This window comes from Elephantulus edwardii, unplaced genomic scaffold (assembly GCF_000299155.1).
Source record: "Elephantulus edwardii isolate Elephantulus edwardi_28Jun2011 unplaced genomic scaffold, EleEdw1.0 scaffold00019, whole genome shotgun sequence".
In the NCBI taxonomy this organism is placed as follows: domain Eukaryota; kingdom Metazoa; phylum Chordata; class Mammalia; order Macroscelidea; family Macroscelididae; genus Elephantulus; species Elephantulus edwardii.
Genome location: NW_006399769.1, coordinates 19095035 through 19113046, shown reverse-complemented (window position 1 = coordinate 19113046; position 18012 = coordinate 19095035). Strand labels below are relative to the sequence as shown.

Sequence of the window (18012 nt, the reverse complement as noted above, 5' to 3'; positions counted from 1 at the left end):
TCGGATGGCGGGGAAGAAGAACAAACTGGGGAGGAGGGTAGAGAGAATGGTCCAGCAATGAAGGAATGAAAACCCAAAATCCCTGTAAATGTTCATTAAAACTAATAAAATTTAATAAAAAAATTCCTGAGCACCACAGCAAGATAAAGATAAATAACCCAACTGAAAAATTGAAACAGGATATGAACAAACAGTTCACCAAAGAAGACATTCAGAAGGCTAACAAATACATGAAGAAATGTTCAAAATCCCTAGCTCTAAGAGAGATGCAAATCAAGACAACTATGAGATATCATCTGACCCCAGTCAGAATAGCAAAATTTAACAGAACAGCAAGCAACAATGCTGGCGAGGTTGTGGAGAAACTGGAATCCTCATTCACTGTTGGTGGAAATGTAAAATGGTTGCAACCACTGTGGAAGGTGGTGTGGCACTTTCTCAAAAAGTTGCAAATAGAAATACCATTTGACCCAGCAATTCCACTACTAGAAATATACCCCAAAGAGACCATAACTGACATTCAAGCAGATATATGCACATCCATGTTTATTGTGGCTTTGTTCACAATAGTACGGAGTTGGAAACAACCTAAGTGCCCATCAACAAACGAATGGATAGAGAATTTGTGGTATATTCACACAATGAAATACTACGCTGCATTGAAAAACAAGGAACTCATGCAATATTATTCAAAATGGGTGACCTTGGAGGACATTATGCAGAGTGAAATCTCTCAGTCACAAAAGGACAAATACTGTATGCTGCCACTATTAAACAGGACTGACATCGGGGTTGGGGGGAGACTAAGAAAGACGGGTTAAATAATGTATTAAATCAGATGAGGGAGAAAAATGTTTAAAAGGGATATGTGATTAGATATTTTTGTCATGACAGGAGTCCAGAGCAAAGGCTGGATAGTGGAGTGAACCAAGGCGAGGGATTCTGAAACAATGAAAGAATTTTTCTTTTACTTTTCCAAGAGGGTAATGTACTAGCGGGGCTGAGAGGGGAGAAGAATGTAACAATGAATGAATGGAAATTAAAAAAAAATATAAATACTGTATAATGCCACTGTTATAAAACAGGACTGACATGGGGGTTAGGGGAATACTAAGAGGTGATACATAATGTATAGGACATTGAAACAGACAAGGGAGAGAACTGTATAAAAGGAATATATGATTAGGTATTATTATCATGACAAGAGTCCAGAATAGGAGCTGCACAGTAAAGTAGACTGGGGGGGGGGAGGCTGTACAACAATAAAATAATTTTTTTTCCAAAGGAAAAAAGTGAACTTGGTGGGGGGACAGGGAGGAAAATGTGCAACAATGAATGAATGGAAATCCAAGTTCTCTATAATTTTCATCAAAAAACAAAACAGAAGTAGCAGCTTTGAGAGATAAACACTCTATCCAGAGAAGATCAAAGCTTTTGGTTTTTAACAAAATGGCTCCCAATCCTGAAATAGAAAACATTTCTTAACTACAAATAAATTCATATTTTATCTGCTGTTAGAAATGTTCACACCCTCAAACAAGGGCAGGAACTGTCAGCCGCTTCACTTTTAAAAGGATGGTAAATATTTTTGTTCTTTAATTTTAATTTTGAAATTTATTTTGGGGGTATTCCCCTCTTAATTCTTTCTTTGAGGTCATTTACCTTGTTTGTTTCCTGATATGTACCAAATATATGAAGAAGTTCTGCAAGAATTAATCCCAAGGCAAAGATGTCCACTTCATCTCCATAGTTATGTTCAGACATCTGAAGAGAACAAAGTGCTTTATTACAACCTGTGTTACATATTCTATTAAATGTTCTTCTGAAGCCCAAAAACTTATTCTACCAGAATATTTTGTCACACAATAATGTATGTTTGTTAATAAGAGGTGTAGAATTAAACTTCAAATCACAGAGCTGCCACCATTAAAGTGGAGGATAAATGTGAGAATAACCTTAACCGTCAGAAGAAGATAGCAAGAGTGTTGACCTCATGGTAGGACTAAATGAGATACAGCATGTAAAGCACTGAAAACAGTGGCTAAGGCTCAGACTTGTTGCTGCATAGAGGTGGTGCTGGTCCATAGCAGCCTTACAGGGCAGAGGACAGCTGCTCTAGATAGTGTCTAATGCTGGGATCGTCATGGGACTGCCTGCCTTATCTTCCTCCCACGGAGCAACTCTGAGTTCAAGCTACCAGCCTTCCAAGTAAAAGTCAAGTGTGTTTAAAATCATCCTGTCACCGGGGCCTCAACTTAGTGTGAACTGACTCATAACTACTCATAGTACTGATAGCTCTGGTACTCAGAGGCTGTACATCACACAGGATGAGATTGTCCATCTTTCTCCCATAGAACAGCTGGTGGATTTGAACTGCTTGCCTTTGGGATGATAGCACAACTCCTTACCATCTAAGCCACCAGCATTCCCTCACCAGTATCAAGCTTGGTTAGAATATTTAAACCAGAACCTGGCATAGAGTAAGTACCCAAAAAATGTTAAGCATTATAATTTCTGGCCAAGAAAGCTAGATTATATATAATATATAAAAAACATTGATTCAAATATTTATAAAGCAGGAAATTAATATATGGAATTGTTGATAATGTTATTGGGTGCCACTGAGTACGACTCATAGTGGCCCTATGAACAAAAGATTTGAACTCTGTTCTATTCTGCAGCAGCCACCATGTCAAATCCACCTGGTCGAGGGTCTTTCTCTCCTTCGCTAACCCTTCACCCTTCCGAGTATCATGTCTTTCTCTATGGAATAGACCTCCTCCGAGCAACACGCCCAAAGTATGTGAGGCAAAGCCTCATCATTCTTGCCTCCAAAGAGCACTCCAGCTGTACCCTCTCCAAGATATATTTGTTTGATATTTTGGCTGTCCATGGGATGTTCAGTGCTCTTCTCCAACACCATAGCTCAAAGGAATCAATTCTTCTTCTGTCATCCTTATTCATTGTTATTATGTGCCGTTGAGTTGTTTGTGACTCATAGCGACATTATGTATAAAACCTCTAAAGCCTGCTTTATCTTGAGCCACCTTATTGTCTCTGACACCCCCTCCCCCCATTACTCCAGGCACTGAGTCAATCCATCTCATCCAGGGTCTTCCTCTCCTGTACTGTCTCTCCACTCTCCCAAGCATGACGTCCCTCTCCAAGGACTTATCCCACTTTGCAACATGTCCGAAGTATGTCAGATGAAGCTTCAGTAGCCTTTCCTCCAAGGAGCAGCCTGGTTTCACCCTCTCCAGGACAAACTTGTTTGTTCTCCTAGCAGTCCATGGTATACTCAACACTCTTCTCCAGCTCAAAATTGCCAATTCTCCTTCTCTCATCCCTAATCACTGGCCAGCTTTCTAATGCATAGCAAGTAATTGCAAAGCCCATGGCCAGAATCAGATGCACCTGAGTCTCTAGATTTTTATCGCTGCTCTTCAGTATTCTGGAGAGGACCCTGACAGCAGATTTTCCCAATGCAATTAGTCTTTTGATTTCCTAGCTGCTGGTACCAAGAGTCTTGACTGTGGAGCCAAGCAAACTGAAGCTGTTAATAATCTCAATCTCTTTACCATCTATCATGATACTGCCAATTAACCCAGTGGTGAGAATATTTGTTTTCTTGATGTTGAACTTCAATCCATATTGAAGGCTGCAGTCCTTGACCTTCTGCAGCAAATGCCTCAGGTCCTCTTCAGTTTCAGAAAGCAGTGTTGTGCCATCTGCATAATGCAGGTTGTTGATGAGTCTTCTTCCAATCCTGATGTCACATTCCTCCTCATAGAACCTAGCCTCCCAGATGATCTGTTCCACATAGAGATTGAAAAGGTATGGAAGAAGGATGCATCCCTGGAGTACACCCTTTCTGATTTTGAACCATGCAGTGTTTCCTTGCTCTGTTCTGACGACTGCCTCTTGGTCCAAGTATAGGTTTCGCATTAGCACTATCAAGTGTTCTGGGATTCTCATTCTTCTCAGAGTCAGCCACAGTTTGTTGTGATCCACACAGTCATTGTACGCCTTTGCATTGTCTATTAAACACAGATCAACATTCCTCTGATACTCTCTACTTTCAGCCAAGATCCCTTTAGCATTAGCTATAACATCCTTAGTACCATAGCCTCTTCTAAACCCAGCCTGCACATCTTTCTGTTGATGTGCTGCTCCTGTCATTTTTGGGTAATTTTCAGCAGCATCTTGCCTGCATGTGATATTCATGATATTGTTTGATAATTTCTGCACTCTTGTTTGTCACTTTTGGAATAGGAACAAATATGGATCTCTTGCAGAAAGTTGGCCAGGTTGTTGTCCTCCAGATTTCTTGGCACAACTTGCCGAGTTCATCCAGGGCAGTGTCTGTTTGTTGAAATGTCAATTGGTGCGCTGTCAATTCCTGGGGGCTTGTTTTGAAAAGGTCCCTAACTGCAGATCATCCCAGTGCAATATTTCCTTAATTCTTGACTGCTGGTGCCAAGGGTGTTAATTGTGGATCCAAGGAAGATGAGGTTGTTGACAGTTTCAATCTCTTCTCTATCCATTATGATATTGTCCATTGGTACAGTGGTGAGAATCTTTGTTTTCTTGACAATGAGATGCAATCCATATTGAAGGCTGCATTCCTTTTTTTAAAAAAATTATTATATTTTTATATGTGTACTGTCAAATCGGATCTGACTAGTACAGGAGGAGATTGTCCCTCCTTCTTCAGCAGAGCATCTGGTGGATTCAAACCATGCACCCCTGGGATTGCAGTGCAGCTTCTTGTGACTAGGCCACCAGAGCTCACTGAAGGCTGCATATTTTGATCTTCTGCAACAAGTGCTTCAAATCCTCCTCACTTTCAGCAAGCAAGACTGTGTCATCTCCATAACACAGGTTATTGATGAATCTCCCTCCAAACCTGATTCCACATTCCTCTTCATAGAGTCTAGGTAAATAAAGCACAAATAGACACTCTTCTGGTATTCTTTACTTTCAGCCAGGATCCACCTGAAATCAGCAATGACATCCTTGGCACCATGGCTTCTTCTAAATCCTTCCTGAACTTCTAGCAGCTTCCTATCTCTGTACAGTCCTAACAGTTTTTGAATGATCTTCAGCAGTATTTTACTTGCATGTCATATTAATATTAATGATATTGTTCAATAGTTTACATATTCAGTTAGATCACCTTTCTTGGGAATGGGAACAAATATGGACCTCTTCCAATCCATTGGCCAGACAGCTGTCCTCTCAATTTCCTGGCATAGACTCGTGAGTGCATTCAAAGCTGTAGCTGTTAATTAAAACAAATCAATTGGTATCCCACCGGTTCCTGGGGCCTTATTTTTTTGTCAGTGCTTTCAGTGCAGCTTCCATTTCCTTCTTCATGAACATTGGCTCTTGTTCAAACAGTACTTTCTGAAATTCTTCAGTGCCGATCAGTTCTTTTTGGTACAGTAGTGATTCTCTCCATCTTCTTTTGATGCTTTCTAGGTCATTCAATATATTGTCCATATATTCTTTCAGTGTTGCAACTCAAGGTTTAAATTTGTTTTTCTGTTCTCTCAGGTAAGAAATACAGAGCAAGTTCTTCCCTTTTTATTCTCGAATTCTAGCTCTCTGCACATTCCATTATAATACTTTTTTGTGTCCTCCCAAGCTGCCCTTTAAAAGTTTCTGTGCAGCTCTTTTATTTTGGCACATTTCCCCTTTGTTTTGGCTTCTCGACACTCCAGTGCAATTTTTAGAGTCTATTCTGACACCCATTTTGATTTTTATTTCTCCTCTGTTTTTGTAATGACCTTTTGCTTTCTTCATGGATGATATCCTTGATATTATCTTAACTGTCTTCGACAGTATTCAATACCTCAAAACTATTTCTAAGATGATCTTGAAATTCAGATGGAATTGAATCAAGAAAGATCATATCTTGGTTTCTCTGAACTTATTTTCATTTTCTTTGACCTCAATTTGAACCTGCACATGAATAATTGATTATCTGAACCACAGGTCACACCTGGCCCAGTTTTGACTGCTGATATTGAGCTTCTCCAGTGTGTATTTCTTCCACAAATGTAGTCAATCTGATTCCTATGCAGCCTATCAGATGAGACCCATGTGTAAAGCTGTCATTTGTGATTTTTAAAAAAATGGATCTGCAAACGTAACAATGAATGACTGGAAACCTGAAGTCTCCGTAAACTTTCACTTAAATGAATTAAAAAATGCTTGATAAAGAAGAAAAAAGGTATCTGCAAAGAATAAATAATTTTAAATACAAAATGAGATCATTCTATTTCCAGCCTCATTTCTATCATCAAGGGTCCATAAGCAGCTGGTGGGTTTGAACCACTGACTTTTTAGTTAGCAGTCAAGTGCCTTAAATACAAAACAACAAGAGCCCCTATATAAAGAATATTTACAAGTTAATTAGAAGACAATGTAAGACAAACAAGCAAAGAATATGAAGAGAGCTTGTGATGAAAAGGGGGAGTTCTAATGGGGTGTACTCCATAGCAACTTGCCCTGCTAGCCTGTGGGTCTCGAGCAGTTCAAATCAACCAGCAACTTCGTGGGAGAAACATGGACAGTCTCCTCTCATTATGATTTACCGTCTCAGAAACCTGACAGAAGGGTACTGTGAGTCAGGACCAGGTGGACAGCAGTAAGATTTGGTTTTGAGTGATATGAAAAGACAGTTTGCCCTACTAGAAATCAGGAAAACGCAATTAAAATAGTAAGCCAAATATTTAAATTTTAATGTTCTGGTTTGGTTATATAGGAATGAGGAGAAGCATTTTCACACATGTTGGTGGAAAAGCATGTTAAAATAATTTTCCTTTTTCAAGGAGAGGAGCAAACGGGGGGGGTAAGGTGGGAGGGTGCGGGGAGAAGGATGCAACAATGAATGAATGGAATTCCAAAATCTCTGTAGATGTTCATTGAAATGAAAAATAAACAAACTAAATCATAAAAAAAATAATTTTCCTGAATCCTGTCTGGCAACATTTATCAAGTCTCAAATGGATTTGTCCTTCTATTCAGTAACTTCACCTCAAGGAACTGATCATTAGATCATCTTCACAGACATATCTGTTCTTGAGGCCAAAGAGGAGAAAGAATGTTTATTTTATCACTATTATAAATGCAAAAAAGTAGGAAAGAACATAAATAAATGCCCATTGTATCTCTATATTCTAGAATAAAACATCATGGGTAAAAAGAATGTTCTCTTTGCACTATACATTTGTATTTTTATTTTTTAGGTTTTAGGTATTTATTCAGGTGATACAATTATAGAATGAAACACTTTCAGCATTATAAAATCAATCTTTTTTGGTGTCTTTTTAAATTGAGTTTACTGCAACATTTATGATTCTGAAGAGTTTCTAGTTTTGCATGCGTTCAGGTCTTTTGGATGGTGTCTGATGTGATCACTAATGAAGGTTGTGATGAAGTAAAAGCTATGGTCATAACCCTCTTGCAATCTAAAAAGAACAGAGATTTTCTTTTCTGTACAGACAGCTATGGAGTTACCGGGAAGTAACTGCCTATCGGAAAGGGAATGGTCATCTTTTCCCTGATGAGTAAATATGTCCAGCTGAGAAGCTGGATAAGACTTTACAAGATGGGTAGCATCATAAGCCTTCCACTTGCTTTGATCTGACCCCATAATCTACCAAAGGCCTTTGTTGCCCCAAGAACAGAGCACTAAATTGCAAATTGGAACAAATGTTTGAACAGATTTTTGCCAGGATTCTTCAAAGTACAAATGAGAGCTACACGACCTCCCGTGGAAGGCCAAAATCAGACATAGTGAATCCACTGGAAAACTGGCATTTATGAGTGTAGGAATTTCTTGTGATATAAAGGAGTATGTTGTGTAGTGCGTTTTCCAAGGATTTTCAATGGCATTCACCTAAAACCCAGCACCAGTGCCAAAGTCACAGCTCTCAACTTCTTGAAAATTGCAGCCATGAGGGTTGGTATCTGAGGCAATGACCATAAAATCATGTGCTGAGGCTGCCTAGTGATAACTAGATTTGATATAAAATTCTATTCTGTGCAAGTCAAGCCAGATAGCCAATACAGTGCAGGACACTTTCCGGTTTCTGCCTTTTGGTGGTAAATAAGACAGAAAATTTCATTTTGCAGCTCAGTTGAATCAATACTGTCATATTCAAATACTTTCTGTAAGCCCCTGAAGCCCTTGTTGCTGGATAATGGTTTCATTACCATTCTTCTCCCATTCAACTGCCCCAAAGGGTATTTATCTGCTGGTGGCAGCCAGGAATATACATTTATATTATATAAAGATTGTTGAGCAAAAAAAAAAAATCACCAAAATAATATTATAGTATACCTGTAAAAACACATATTATTATGTAAAATATTTTACTATGCTACATATATTTGTACATTTTTTTAATTTATAGAGAATTTATTTAAAGCTATTTAAAAAACTGATAAAAGGAGTGAGAGTGGAGAGGAAGGTTAAGGGAAATTTCCTTATTTATTCTGTATATCTATGTATTTACAAGTACCAGCAATCAACTTCCATGCACTTTAAAACCTCTGAAAATCTGCTTGGAAGTCAGTTATGAATTGGTTCTAACTCAACAGCACATGACAACAGTATACTTGTGTATGGTACCAATTTTATAAGAACTGACTGTTATGCTTTTTAAGAACTTACTATTATTTTTATAATTTAAAAGGAAAGTCAAGAATCTAGAATCAGAAAGGAAGAAGGCCCTCACCTGTTCTGGGCTCATGTACATCCACGTTCCCCTTTCAGATGTTCGCTTTTCGTCATTTTTCAAAGATGTCACAAGTCCAAAGTCTCCAATCTTTATTTGTTTTGTATTTACTAAAAATATATTATTTGGCTAAAAGGAGAAAAAAAAAAAGATATAGTTGAACTATACATGCCAGTTTAACATGATTTCACCACATATCATGGTTAGAGATAACCATTTTTTTATTAGTTTATAAGCAAATTATTTATCATCTTCCTGTTTACAGTCTTGCTTCAAGGTGAGGAATTTTAAGTCATTCATTAAACTGTTTTAAAAGGTTTTTAAAACATCAGCTGAATAAAGTGAGAATTCCGTAGCTAGTAGCAGAGAAGGTTGTGGTGTCAAGTAGAAGGTGGAATGATTTTGTATGATTCCAGGGAATGGATTTGGGATAGAGGGTGGAAATAACAACATGAAAATCTGCACTTATATATCTAATATACTGAAAATAGCCCTGGTGGGCTTAGGAGGTTACATGCTGGGCTGTTATCTACAAGGTCGGTCAGCTCTCTGAACCCACCAGCACTAGTTGGCTCCACAGGCTCAGAAACCCAATGGAGGGCAGCCATTAATCAAAAGCACCACAGTGAGGTTACCCTCATTTCCTTTCTCTTGAAAGTTTTTAAAAAATATCCCAAAGGAGGCAGTGGTGATTCAAAGCGCAGAATTTTCACCAGCACAGGAGAGGAAGACCCTGGATGAGATGGATTGATACAGTGACTGGGGTAATGGAGGTAGGTGTGTCGGAGTCAGTGAGACTATCTCACAACGAGCAGGCTTCAGAGCTGTTGTACACAGGGTCGCTGTGAGTCACAGGCAAGTTGATGACACGCAACAATAATAAGTTATTATTTGCTAATTTCTGGCTAGTTTGATTCCTAGCCAATGCATCTCATGTGCCAGTGGAGGCTTCCATGTTGCTATGATGCTGAACAGAATCCCTGGCTGACTCAAACAGCAAGTGCTCAACTACTAGCTCAAAGGCTGGTGGTTTGAACCTTCATTCTGATCTGTTTCTGAAAGGTCACAGCCATGAAAATCCTCGGGGAAACTTCTACTCTACACATGAGAACAGCCATGATATTGAATCATCTTGACAGCAAGTCACCACAGTGATGTTGAACAGGTCGCAGCAGAGTTTCCAGACTAAAATGGACCAAGAGGAAAGGCTTGGCAATCCAGTTATGACAAACAGCCAATGAAAAAGCAATGGGAGGGAGTTCTGGTGGCCTAGTGGCAAGAAGCTGCACTGCACTCCCCAAGGTGAGCAGTTTGAATCCACCAGATGCTCTGCTGGAAAAGGAGGGGCACTCTCCTCCTGTATCAGTAAGATCCGATTTGATCGTACACACATAAAACAAAACAAAACCCGCAATGGATCACAATGATCCAATCCATAAGTGGTCATGGAGATTACCCAGGATCAGGTAGCATTTTATTCCATTTTTCCCACAGTCACCAGTTATCGGATGTTGACTCCATGGCAGCAAGCAACAATAACAGTAACTAATTGAATGGCTCAAAGAGCAGGAGTTAAAGAATTCCTCATGCCAGAGAGTAGACCAGGTGAATCTGCACACCCATCTGTTTTAGTTGGGTGGTTTTTCCCCTTTCGTTCTTGTTGTGTACTGTCAAGTCACAGGAGGAGATTTCCCCTCCTCCTCCAGCGGAGTTTCTGGAGGGTTTGAACCACGTGCCTTCAGTATTGCAGCGCTGACTGACTGTTTTAGACAGATGAAATATATACATACTGAAGGCTAGGAATCTACATGACCAAGACCCAGAAAGAATGAGTGTTTCTGCCTAGAAAAGAAAAAGGTGGATCTAGAGTGATCAGCAATGGCTCCATAAAGGAGCTGGTGACCAGAGTAGACACGTGGAAGAGTGCTCCATGTAAGGAGAACATAAGCAAAGGTTCAGGGATGGATGGATGCAGCCTGGCTCGTCTGTGACAAGAGTGGGTCGATCACAAGGAAGTGAAGAGCTGTCCTATCTCTCTTCTTTCATTTTGATGAGAAGGGAAAATGTGAACCTGTTGGTCTGACTCATGAAAGAAGCAAGGAGGCCAGAAGAAAAGGAAAAGACCTAAGAATGGAACAATAGTCCAAGATCTGTATTGCTGAGATTTTCCAAACTTGGAGGAGAAATAGCTAACCAAATGAAACACCAAGAAAATACCTGACTCTGGGCGTCACTGCTGTCACTGCCCGCAGGAGGGTGAGTGGATAGGTGGGAAACCACACGGTCAAGTCCACAGTCCTAACCAAGACCAATCCTACATGAGATGGATTGACTCAAGTGATGGAGGTAATGGGAGCAGTTGTGTCAGAGACAATGAAAGAGGTCCAAAATAGAACTGGGTTCAGAGCTGTTGTACATAGGGTCACTATGAGTCACAGGTGACTTGACAGCACATAACAGCAACAATAAACCATAACTGCAAGTATAGGACTTATCTGGATTTGTCAGAACTACTGAACCTGGAAAAGGAGAAGCTCCCAAATTTGTAGCCAGCAGAATAAAGTGAAGAAGATCTGAGATTTCCCAAACTTATGGTTGGCACCTGAAATCTTGAGCAGAACTGTCAGTGTGGAGGACTGTGCCTTTTAATTTGTAATATTTAACCTAAGTCATGGTAACAGCAGTCAAGAAAGCAAAAGACACGGTGTACTGGGGAAATCTGCAGTCAGAGTCCTCTCCAAAGTGCTAAAGAACAATGATGTCAGTTTAAAGATTAAGGTGCATGTGATCCAAGCTAGAGTATTTTCAATTCTTCTTATGCATCTGAAAGTTGGACAATGAATAAGGATTGCAGAAGAATTGATGCCTTTGAGCTGTTGTGCTGGAGAGGAGGACTGAATATTCCATGGACTTCCAAAAGAACAGACAAGTCTATCTTGGAGGAAGTGCAACCGGAGTGCACCTTAGAGGCAAAGACAGTGGAACTCTATCTCACATCCTTTGGGCATGTTGTCAGGAGAGGTTGGAACTTGGAAAAAGGCATTATGCTGGGAAATGTGGAGGGTCAAGGAAAGAGCAGAAGACCCTCAACAAGAATAACAGGAGAGGGGATTAATTATGGGGTTGTACAATTTGATGGGTGAGGGAAACTGGAAGAATCTGTTCTGGAAAACAATGTATTAGAATTTATTAGAATTCTGGAAATGAGAATAATAATAATAATTTTTTTTTAAAAAAAAGAACAATAGGAGACTGTGAGGATGGTACAGGTTATGACAAGGTTCAGGTCTATTCATAAGATGTGATGTATTCTAGTCGACTTGAGAGCAGGTAACAACCACTACCCAGCTGTGGTAGTTCCAGTCAGATGGAGGAGAACTAAACTTACAATTGACATCAGAGAGGACATTAAGTTTAGTGTTTGTGCAACAATTACTGAATGGAAACCCTAAGACTCTGTAAACATTCATTAAAATTAATTTTAAAAAATTTTTAGTGTTTGTTGGTGTGTGTTGGAGAAGCCACATAGACACCCAGTATCACTGCCACTGCTTCCATTTCACCTTACAGCTACACCACACAGGTCACAACTACCTCACACAGTTTTCAAAGTTGTAACTCTTTTTCTTTTTTAATTCAAAATTAATTACAGAAATGTCAACAAGTCATAAGTACATCACTATAGGGGTTCCACTATGCTTTCCAGCATGCATGACAGATCTGTACATCTGACAGGCAGATTGGAAAATTAAATCTATGAGAACAATAAATAAGGGATACATAAATATAAATACCAATGCTAAAGCATTAGGGCTGTCAAGGAAAAAAAAGTGCAGCCTGCAGTAATTTAATTTTACATTCCTGACTACAATGTAGTCTTCAAATTCTCTTGCAGAGCTTGACATAGCTCATTAAGATTTCTTGAGAAAGTCAGTTTGTCATATTTTCAGCAACCTTTAAAGTTTTAGCAGTCTTGCGAAGTTCCTTAATAACCAGTGATAAAGCTTCTGGGTTAATTCCTTGCTCACAAAGTCGTACACAAATAGACAGAGTTTCCATATCTAAGCCCATATTAAAAATTCTTGAAATCTCAAGTAGAATGTCCATGGTCTCCCTCACCGCATTCATATTGGCTGAGGCTCCAGGTGCCCCGGCACCACCACTACCTGCCATTGCTGCCACTGCTCTCTCCAAAGTTGTAACTCTTTACAAAGCAGACCGCCACATCTTCCCTCTGCAGAGTGGATGGTGAGTTTGGGCTGCCAATCTTTTAGCTAGGAGTCAGCATTTTACCACGGTGCCACCAGGGGAAGCTCCTGACAAGTGCATTTCCCATTTACCTTAAGATCTCTATGAATTAACTGTTTGGAATGTATGTAAGCCACTCCCTCCGTTATCTGCTCAAATATATCCAAAGCCAAAACTTTGTCGTGCTCCTTGCTTCTTCTGTCGTCAATCCATTGCGCCAATGTCCCTTCTTCACACAATTCCATTTGGATGAAAAGACAACGTGTCTTTGACCTGGATGTAAAATGCACAGAATATTAAAAGTAGTAATGAATAAATTTTTAAAAATGCATTTGTTCTTTTGTTATAATCTCAATGAACTCCCAGAGCAAGTATCAAAACAGCCTCTACTTGGAATATTATTGCTTTTTAATTTTTGACTCATGTACTTTTAACTTGTTAGTTAAATTTGTGTCTTCTAGGCTGCAACACTTCCATGATACATCTTCAAGGATATGAACATGTACGGCTAATAGTCTATGTGTTTCCTATTGCCAAAGGGGCCCTTTAGAGTAATGAGAGAAGATCTTCACCCTGAAACCTACAGTGTCCCTTTTCAGCAGGAAGTAGCTAAGAGAATACACCGTCCCCTTTTCCTTATGAATCAGGGTGAAGTCTCTCTCAGGGAGGAGTGATAGGGAATGGCAAAGGACACACTGACAAAGGAGATTAATCAGAACTGGTTTTGACAAGCACTGTGGCAACTGGACAATTAAAACAGACTTTCAAGGGAGAAAAAAAGAAGAAGAATGAACTGGGGAGGAGGGTAGAGAAAATAGTGCAACAATGAATGAATGAAAACCCAAAATCTCTGTAAATGTTCATTAAAATAAATAAAACTTAATAATTTAAAAAAAAGATCTCCACATAAAAATAAATTCTAATGAAAAATACAAGCCATGTTTCATTTAAATTAGAAGTTCTCGAAAGGTGAGAACTCTATGTGTTTAGATAATTTATGAAGTATCTGCTTGCCCATGTTTTAACGCTAAAAGTTGCTGGTCATTGTTGCTAACAGACGGAATAAGAGTATTAATCACAGTGGATCGCAGAGAGTGATCTTTGTTATATAAAGTAAATCTGAAACATATTTTAATTCACTGTCAGTCTACTAAAAATCTATTTTAAGGAAGGTACAGAACAGGTATCTGGCAGAGAAAAAATGAGTTAGATATCATCCTCGCTACAATGGGGAGTATAGTCTATTAAGAAAGAGGTAAAAGAAAAACAAGGCTTTTACTAAAACAACAATTCAAGGCTAAGTACACTGAGAGATGTGTCAATCAATCACTACGGAGTATAAGTTGAAAGAATGACTTTGCTAAGCATATTTTATCGCTTTCTGACCTAACTTGGTGGCAGATAACAGTGTGTCAGAATGGTAACTAAGTCAAGAGTTGGACTCTACTAGCTGTTCTGAAAGAGAAGAAGGGGCAATCTTCTCCTGTATAGATTTACAGAAACCTGAGGGAGGGTCTGATATGAGAGGGATTTGATTCAATAGCCATGCCAATGATTTTTACTGTCCTAAGGACTTTTCCCAAATCTTGGTTTAGCCATGGACTGTCAAAAGAACAAACGTGTCTTGAAGAAAGTGCAACCAGTCTGCCTCTTTAAGGCAAAGATGGGGACAGTGCATCTCACTTATTTTGAGCATATTCTCAGGAGGAACCAGTCCTTGGAGAGACATCATGTTGGGAAAGGTGGAGGAAAAAAGAAAGGAAGGAAGGAAGGAAAGAAGGAAGGAAGAAAGACCCTCAACAAGATGGAGTGACACAGTCACTTTAACAATGGGCCTGAGCATGACAGAGATTGTGAGAATGGCACAGGACAGGGCGAGATTCAGATCTGTTGTTCAAAGCTGGCTATGACGGGGAAGGAGGGACAATCTCCTCCTGTACCAGTCAGATTTGATTTGACGGTACACTCACACAAAAATAATAAAGTAAAAAAAAATTAAAAAAAAAGCTGGCCATGAGTTGCAGTCAACTAACAACAATAAAATGGTCTCAGTTTAGTTTATGTTGTTTGACCATGTTGATAGTAACAGGTGGCCAAGAAGTTGCTAAAAAAGGGAAAAGTGTCATATGCTGGTCAATAATTCCTGAAGTTTTATAATAAAGTTTGCAAATACATGGGGGCTATCTCTCAGCAGACAAGGAATACACACCACTCCAATTGCCTCAGGATTTCTATGAGAGGACTGTCTCCAAAAAACACAGAATAGACTTTTAAAGGCAGCTGTCATCACCAGAGCCCCCAGTCCTTTGGTGGTCCCTTTCCTAAGACAACACATGGTTGATAAAAGGCAAGAGCCCCAGGATAGCTCACTGTCTTAAAAGAACTTTCCCCACCTAGCACCCCACCATGGGAGGGGGACTGAATTTGTGAGTGATGTCTTGACTGCACTCCTGCAATCAAGAATCCTAAGAGAAAAATGCTGGCATCCAACAATGGGCCCTCCAAATGCAGCATCTACAAGATGTTAAAATTTTCTGTACAAGACTGAAAGAGCGTGCTAAATCAGGGGCTCCTGACCAAGACAATGTATTAGTTCTAAACCTGAAAGCTAAACCAAGTACTTAACAGTAAAGTTATTGTCCTTAGGGCAATAAATAAGAGTTTTTAAAAGCAATTTTGAAACAAAAAGGACTCAGAAACTCAAACTTGTCAAAAGTCAGAGTCAATGTTATTGCTGTTGAATTGGATCTCACTCCTAGCTGACTCTTCTGTGGGTTTTTAGGACACTGTACTTTGCATGGGAGGAAATTGTCAAAGATGTTGTCTTTGGGTGATTAGTAAAACTCCCTCTAGATGGTGCCACCAGAGCTTCTAAAGCAGGAGAAGAGCAAGGAATTGTTCATTGTATCTACCTGCAGAGTGGAACAACATCAGTGTCTTTTCCCCTGGTTGTGACTATTAAGTGTTAGCTGGTAGTCGTATCCAGTTGACTATATGGATAGGCATGGCTTACACATAGCAAAGGACCACTTATTTCCAGGTCCCCACCACAGACATGAGAATTTCTTTTTCAGTTACCTTGAATTACTTCTGCTGTTTTCTGGATCATAGTCTTCACCTTCCCAACAATAATGGTAATGAACAATATTTGGATGATTGAGGTCTGCTAAGGCTTTTACTTCACGCTCTACCTTCCTATTTAAGAAAAATAGGGAAAATTATCAGCACAAACCCATGAAAACATCTACAAAAGTATCTCCAATCAGCCATCTCTACTTATTAAACATTTCCCACAGTTTCTATATCTTGAGTGTTGGGACTTGCAAGAAGAAAAAACTGGCCTTTGAAAGGAGCTTAAAGCCCAAAGGGGAAGCCAGGTAAACAGAAAAGAAAAAAGTGAACATAAGGAAAAAGCATAGCTTTTCTCCCTTTCAACATTAAAGAAAAAGCAGTGATTTGTATAGTTCAAAGCATAAAATTTAAAAACCATGCAAAGTAGGATTAGAAATTCCAGAGATAACGCATTATGGGTATAAATGCAGGTATAGATGGATGTACATTCCTATCATTGGATCTCAGTCTCTAAATCTGTAAATGAGATGAGATTAAATAATTTCAAAGGTGACTTTCAGCTACATGATTCTGTTATTTCAAGTCCCCAAAACAGTCTCAGGAAAATGATCAATACTAGGTTTACTTTCTACTGAAATAACCAGATTACAATGAGATCATTTCAAGGTATGTCAAGTTCCTGATGATAAAACAAAAAAAGCAGGACATGAAAGGGAAAAATGAAAATCTAGGAGGACTATAAAGGAAAAAAATATGTTAAAATAGAGAAGAGATAAATACAAAGAGAATAGTGCTGGTACAACACACCTTCTCATTTTTAAAAAAGAGCATTTACTACTTACGCATGATCATATTTAACACGTTTAATAGCATACATCTTCTTATCAATTCGGTGCTTTGCTTTGAAAACGTGGCCAAATCCACCTTTGCCAAGTCGATCTATGTCTTCAAAGTCCTGAATAAACCTTAGAAGAACAGCATCATGTGTTATTCTAGGTACAAATCTCATCACCATATGTTAATCTCCCTTTCTCAACAATGAGTGCCCACACCATAGAAACCCTTGGACCACAAAAGACTGAAGATTCACCTCTCACATAACAGATTACCTATAGGAATCATTGTCAACACCTGGTTTTATAAAAGCCATGGTAAAGTATCTTACTACCAGTAGGAAACTTTAGAAAGTATAGCCCTGGTGGAATGCATAGCTAAATATGTATATGTTCTAAGACTGCCTAGGTTACAGCTATTCTGTTTCCTCTTTCCCAGATATTCTATATTCCATTATGAAGTCTTCTCAACTCTGCTAATAAGTATCTCTCTGCGATTTCTCCACTCTTCTCCATTTCCAACATTTTCATATCAGTCTAGGCTTCTACCACCTCCTACAGTACCTTCCTAACTGGACACTCCACTTCCTCTCCTACTGTCACTCCAATCCACGCTCCATAAGCCAATCAGAGTGCTACAACTTAGGCTCACCATGCCATTCTGTGTCTAATCCCTCCTAAGGTTTGCTTTGCATTTAAGGGGCGAGGAAAGGATCCCTTTAAGGGATCTTTTAATTTAAGGGTTCCTGTCCCCTCCACTTAAATGCCCTACAAGGTGCCACATGACTTAGGCCAAGACTCCTGATGATGCGTCTTGCTCACTGCTCTCCCAGCCCACAGCTTGTGCTCTGCCTCTTGGAACCACCACAGCCACTTTTCCCACCTTGATCCTTCCCACATGATCTCCCTTTCACCTAGCATGCAATCTCCCCACCTTCCTGCACTAACTTTGTCTCCAGGGCCCCCAACAAATGTGACCTCAGAGAGCCTTACCTCAGCCTTCGCATGAAACATTATTACTTTTACATCATCTTATCATTTCCGTTGCAGGCTAGATCATCATAGTAATTACTAACTTACCTACGTAATTGATTCCTTTTTTTTGCTTTTAT

General features: G+C 39.3%; 2 protein-coding genes and 1 pseudogene across 2 annotated transcripts in view; all 3 read right to left on the bottom strand.

The window, feature by feature from the left end:
* Positions 1–18012, bottom strand: part of EIF2AK2 (eukaryotic translation initiation factor 2-alpha kinase 2) — a 52314-nt gene that overhangs the window by 12148 nt on the left and 22154 nt on the right. The window contains exons 9-13 of the mRNA XM_006882393.1: positions 16910–17032; positions 16074–16190; positions 13088–13268; positions 8748–8876; positions 1663–1764 (exon numbers count right to left, since the gene is read on the bottom strand). Coding sequence (XP_006882455.1) covers positions 1663–1764; positions 8748–8876; positions 13088–13268; positions 16074–16190; positions 16910–17032 — 652 coding nt within the window. The remainder of the gene's footprint in view (positions 1–1662; positions 1765–8747; positions 8877–13087; positions 13269–16073; positions 16191–16909; positions 17033–18012) is intronic.
* On the bottom strand, positions 7358–8226 carry LOC102860308 (annotated as a pseudogene).
* On the bottom strand, positions 12678–12920 carry LOC102877198 (mitotic-spindle organizing protein 1-like). Its single transcript, XM_006882352.1, has one exon. The coding sequence runs from the start codon at positions 12918–12920 to the stop codon at positions 12678–12680; it is 243 nt and encodes an 80-aa protein (XP_006882414.1).

Excerpts from the sequence above, each read along its gene's own strand:
- LOC102877198 (XM_006882352.1), bottom strand. The coding sequence starts at position 12,920 with ATGGCAGGTAGTGGTGGTGCCGGGGCACCTGGAGCCTCAGCCAATATG.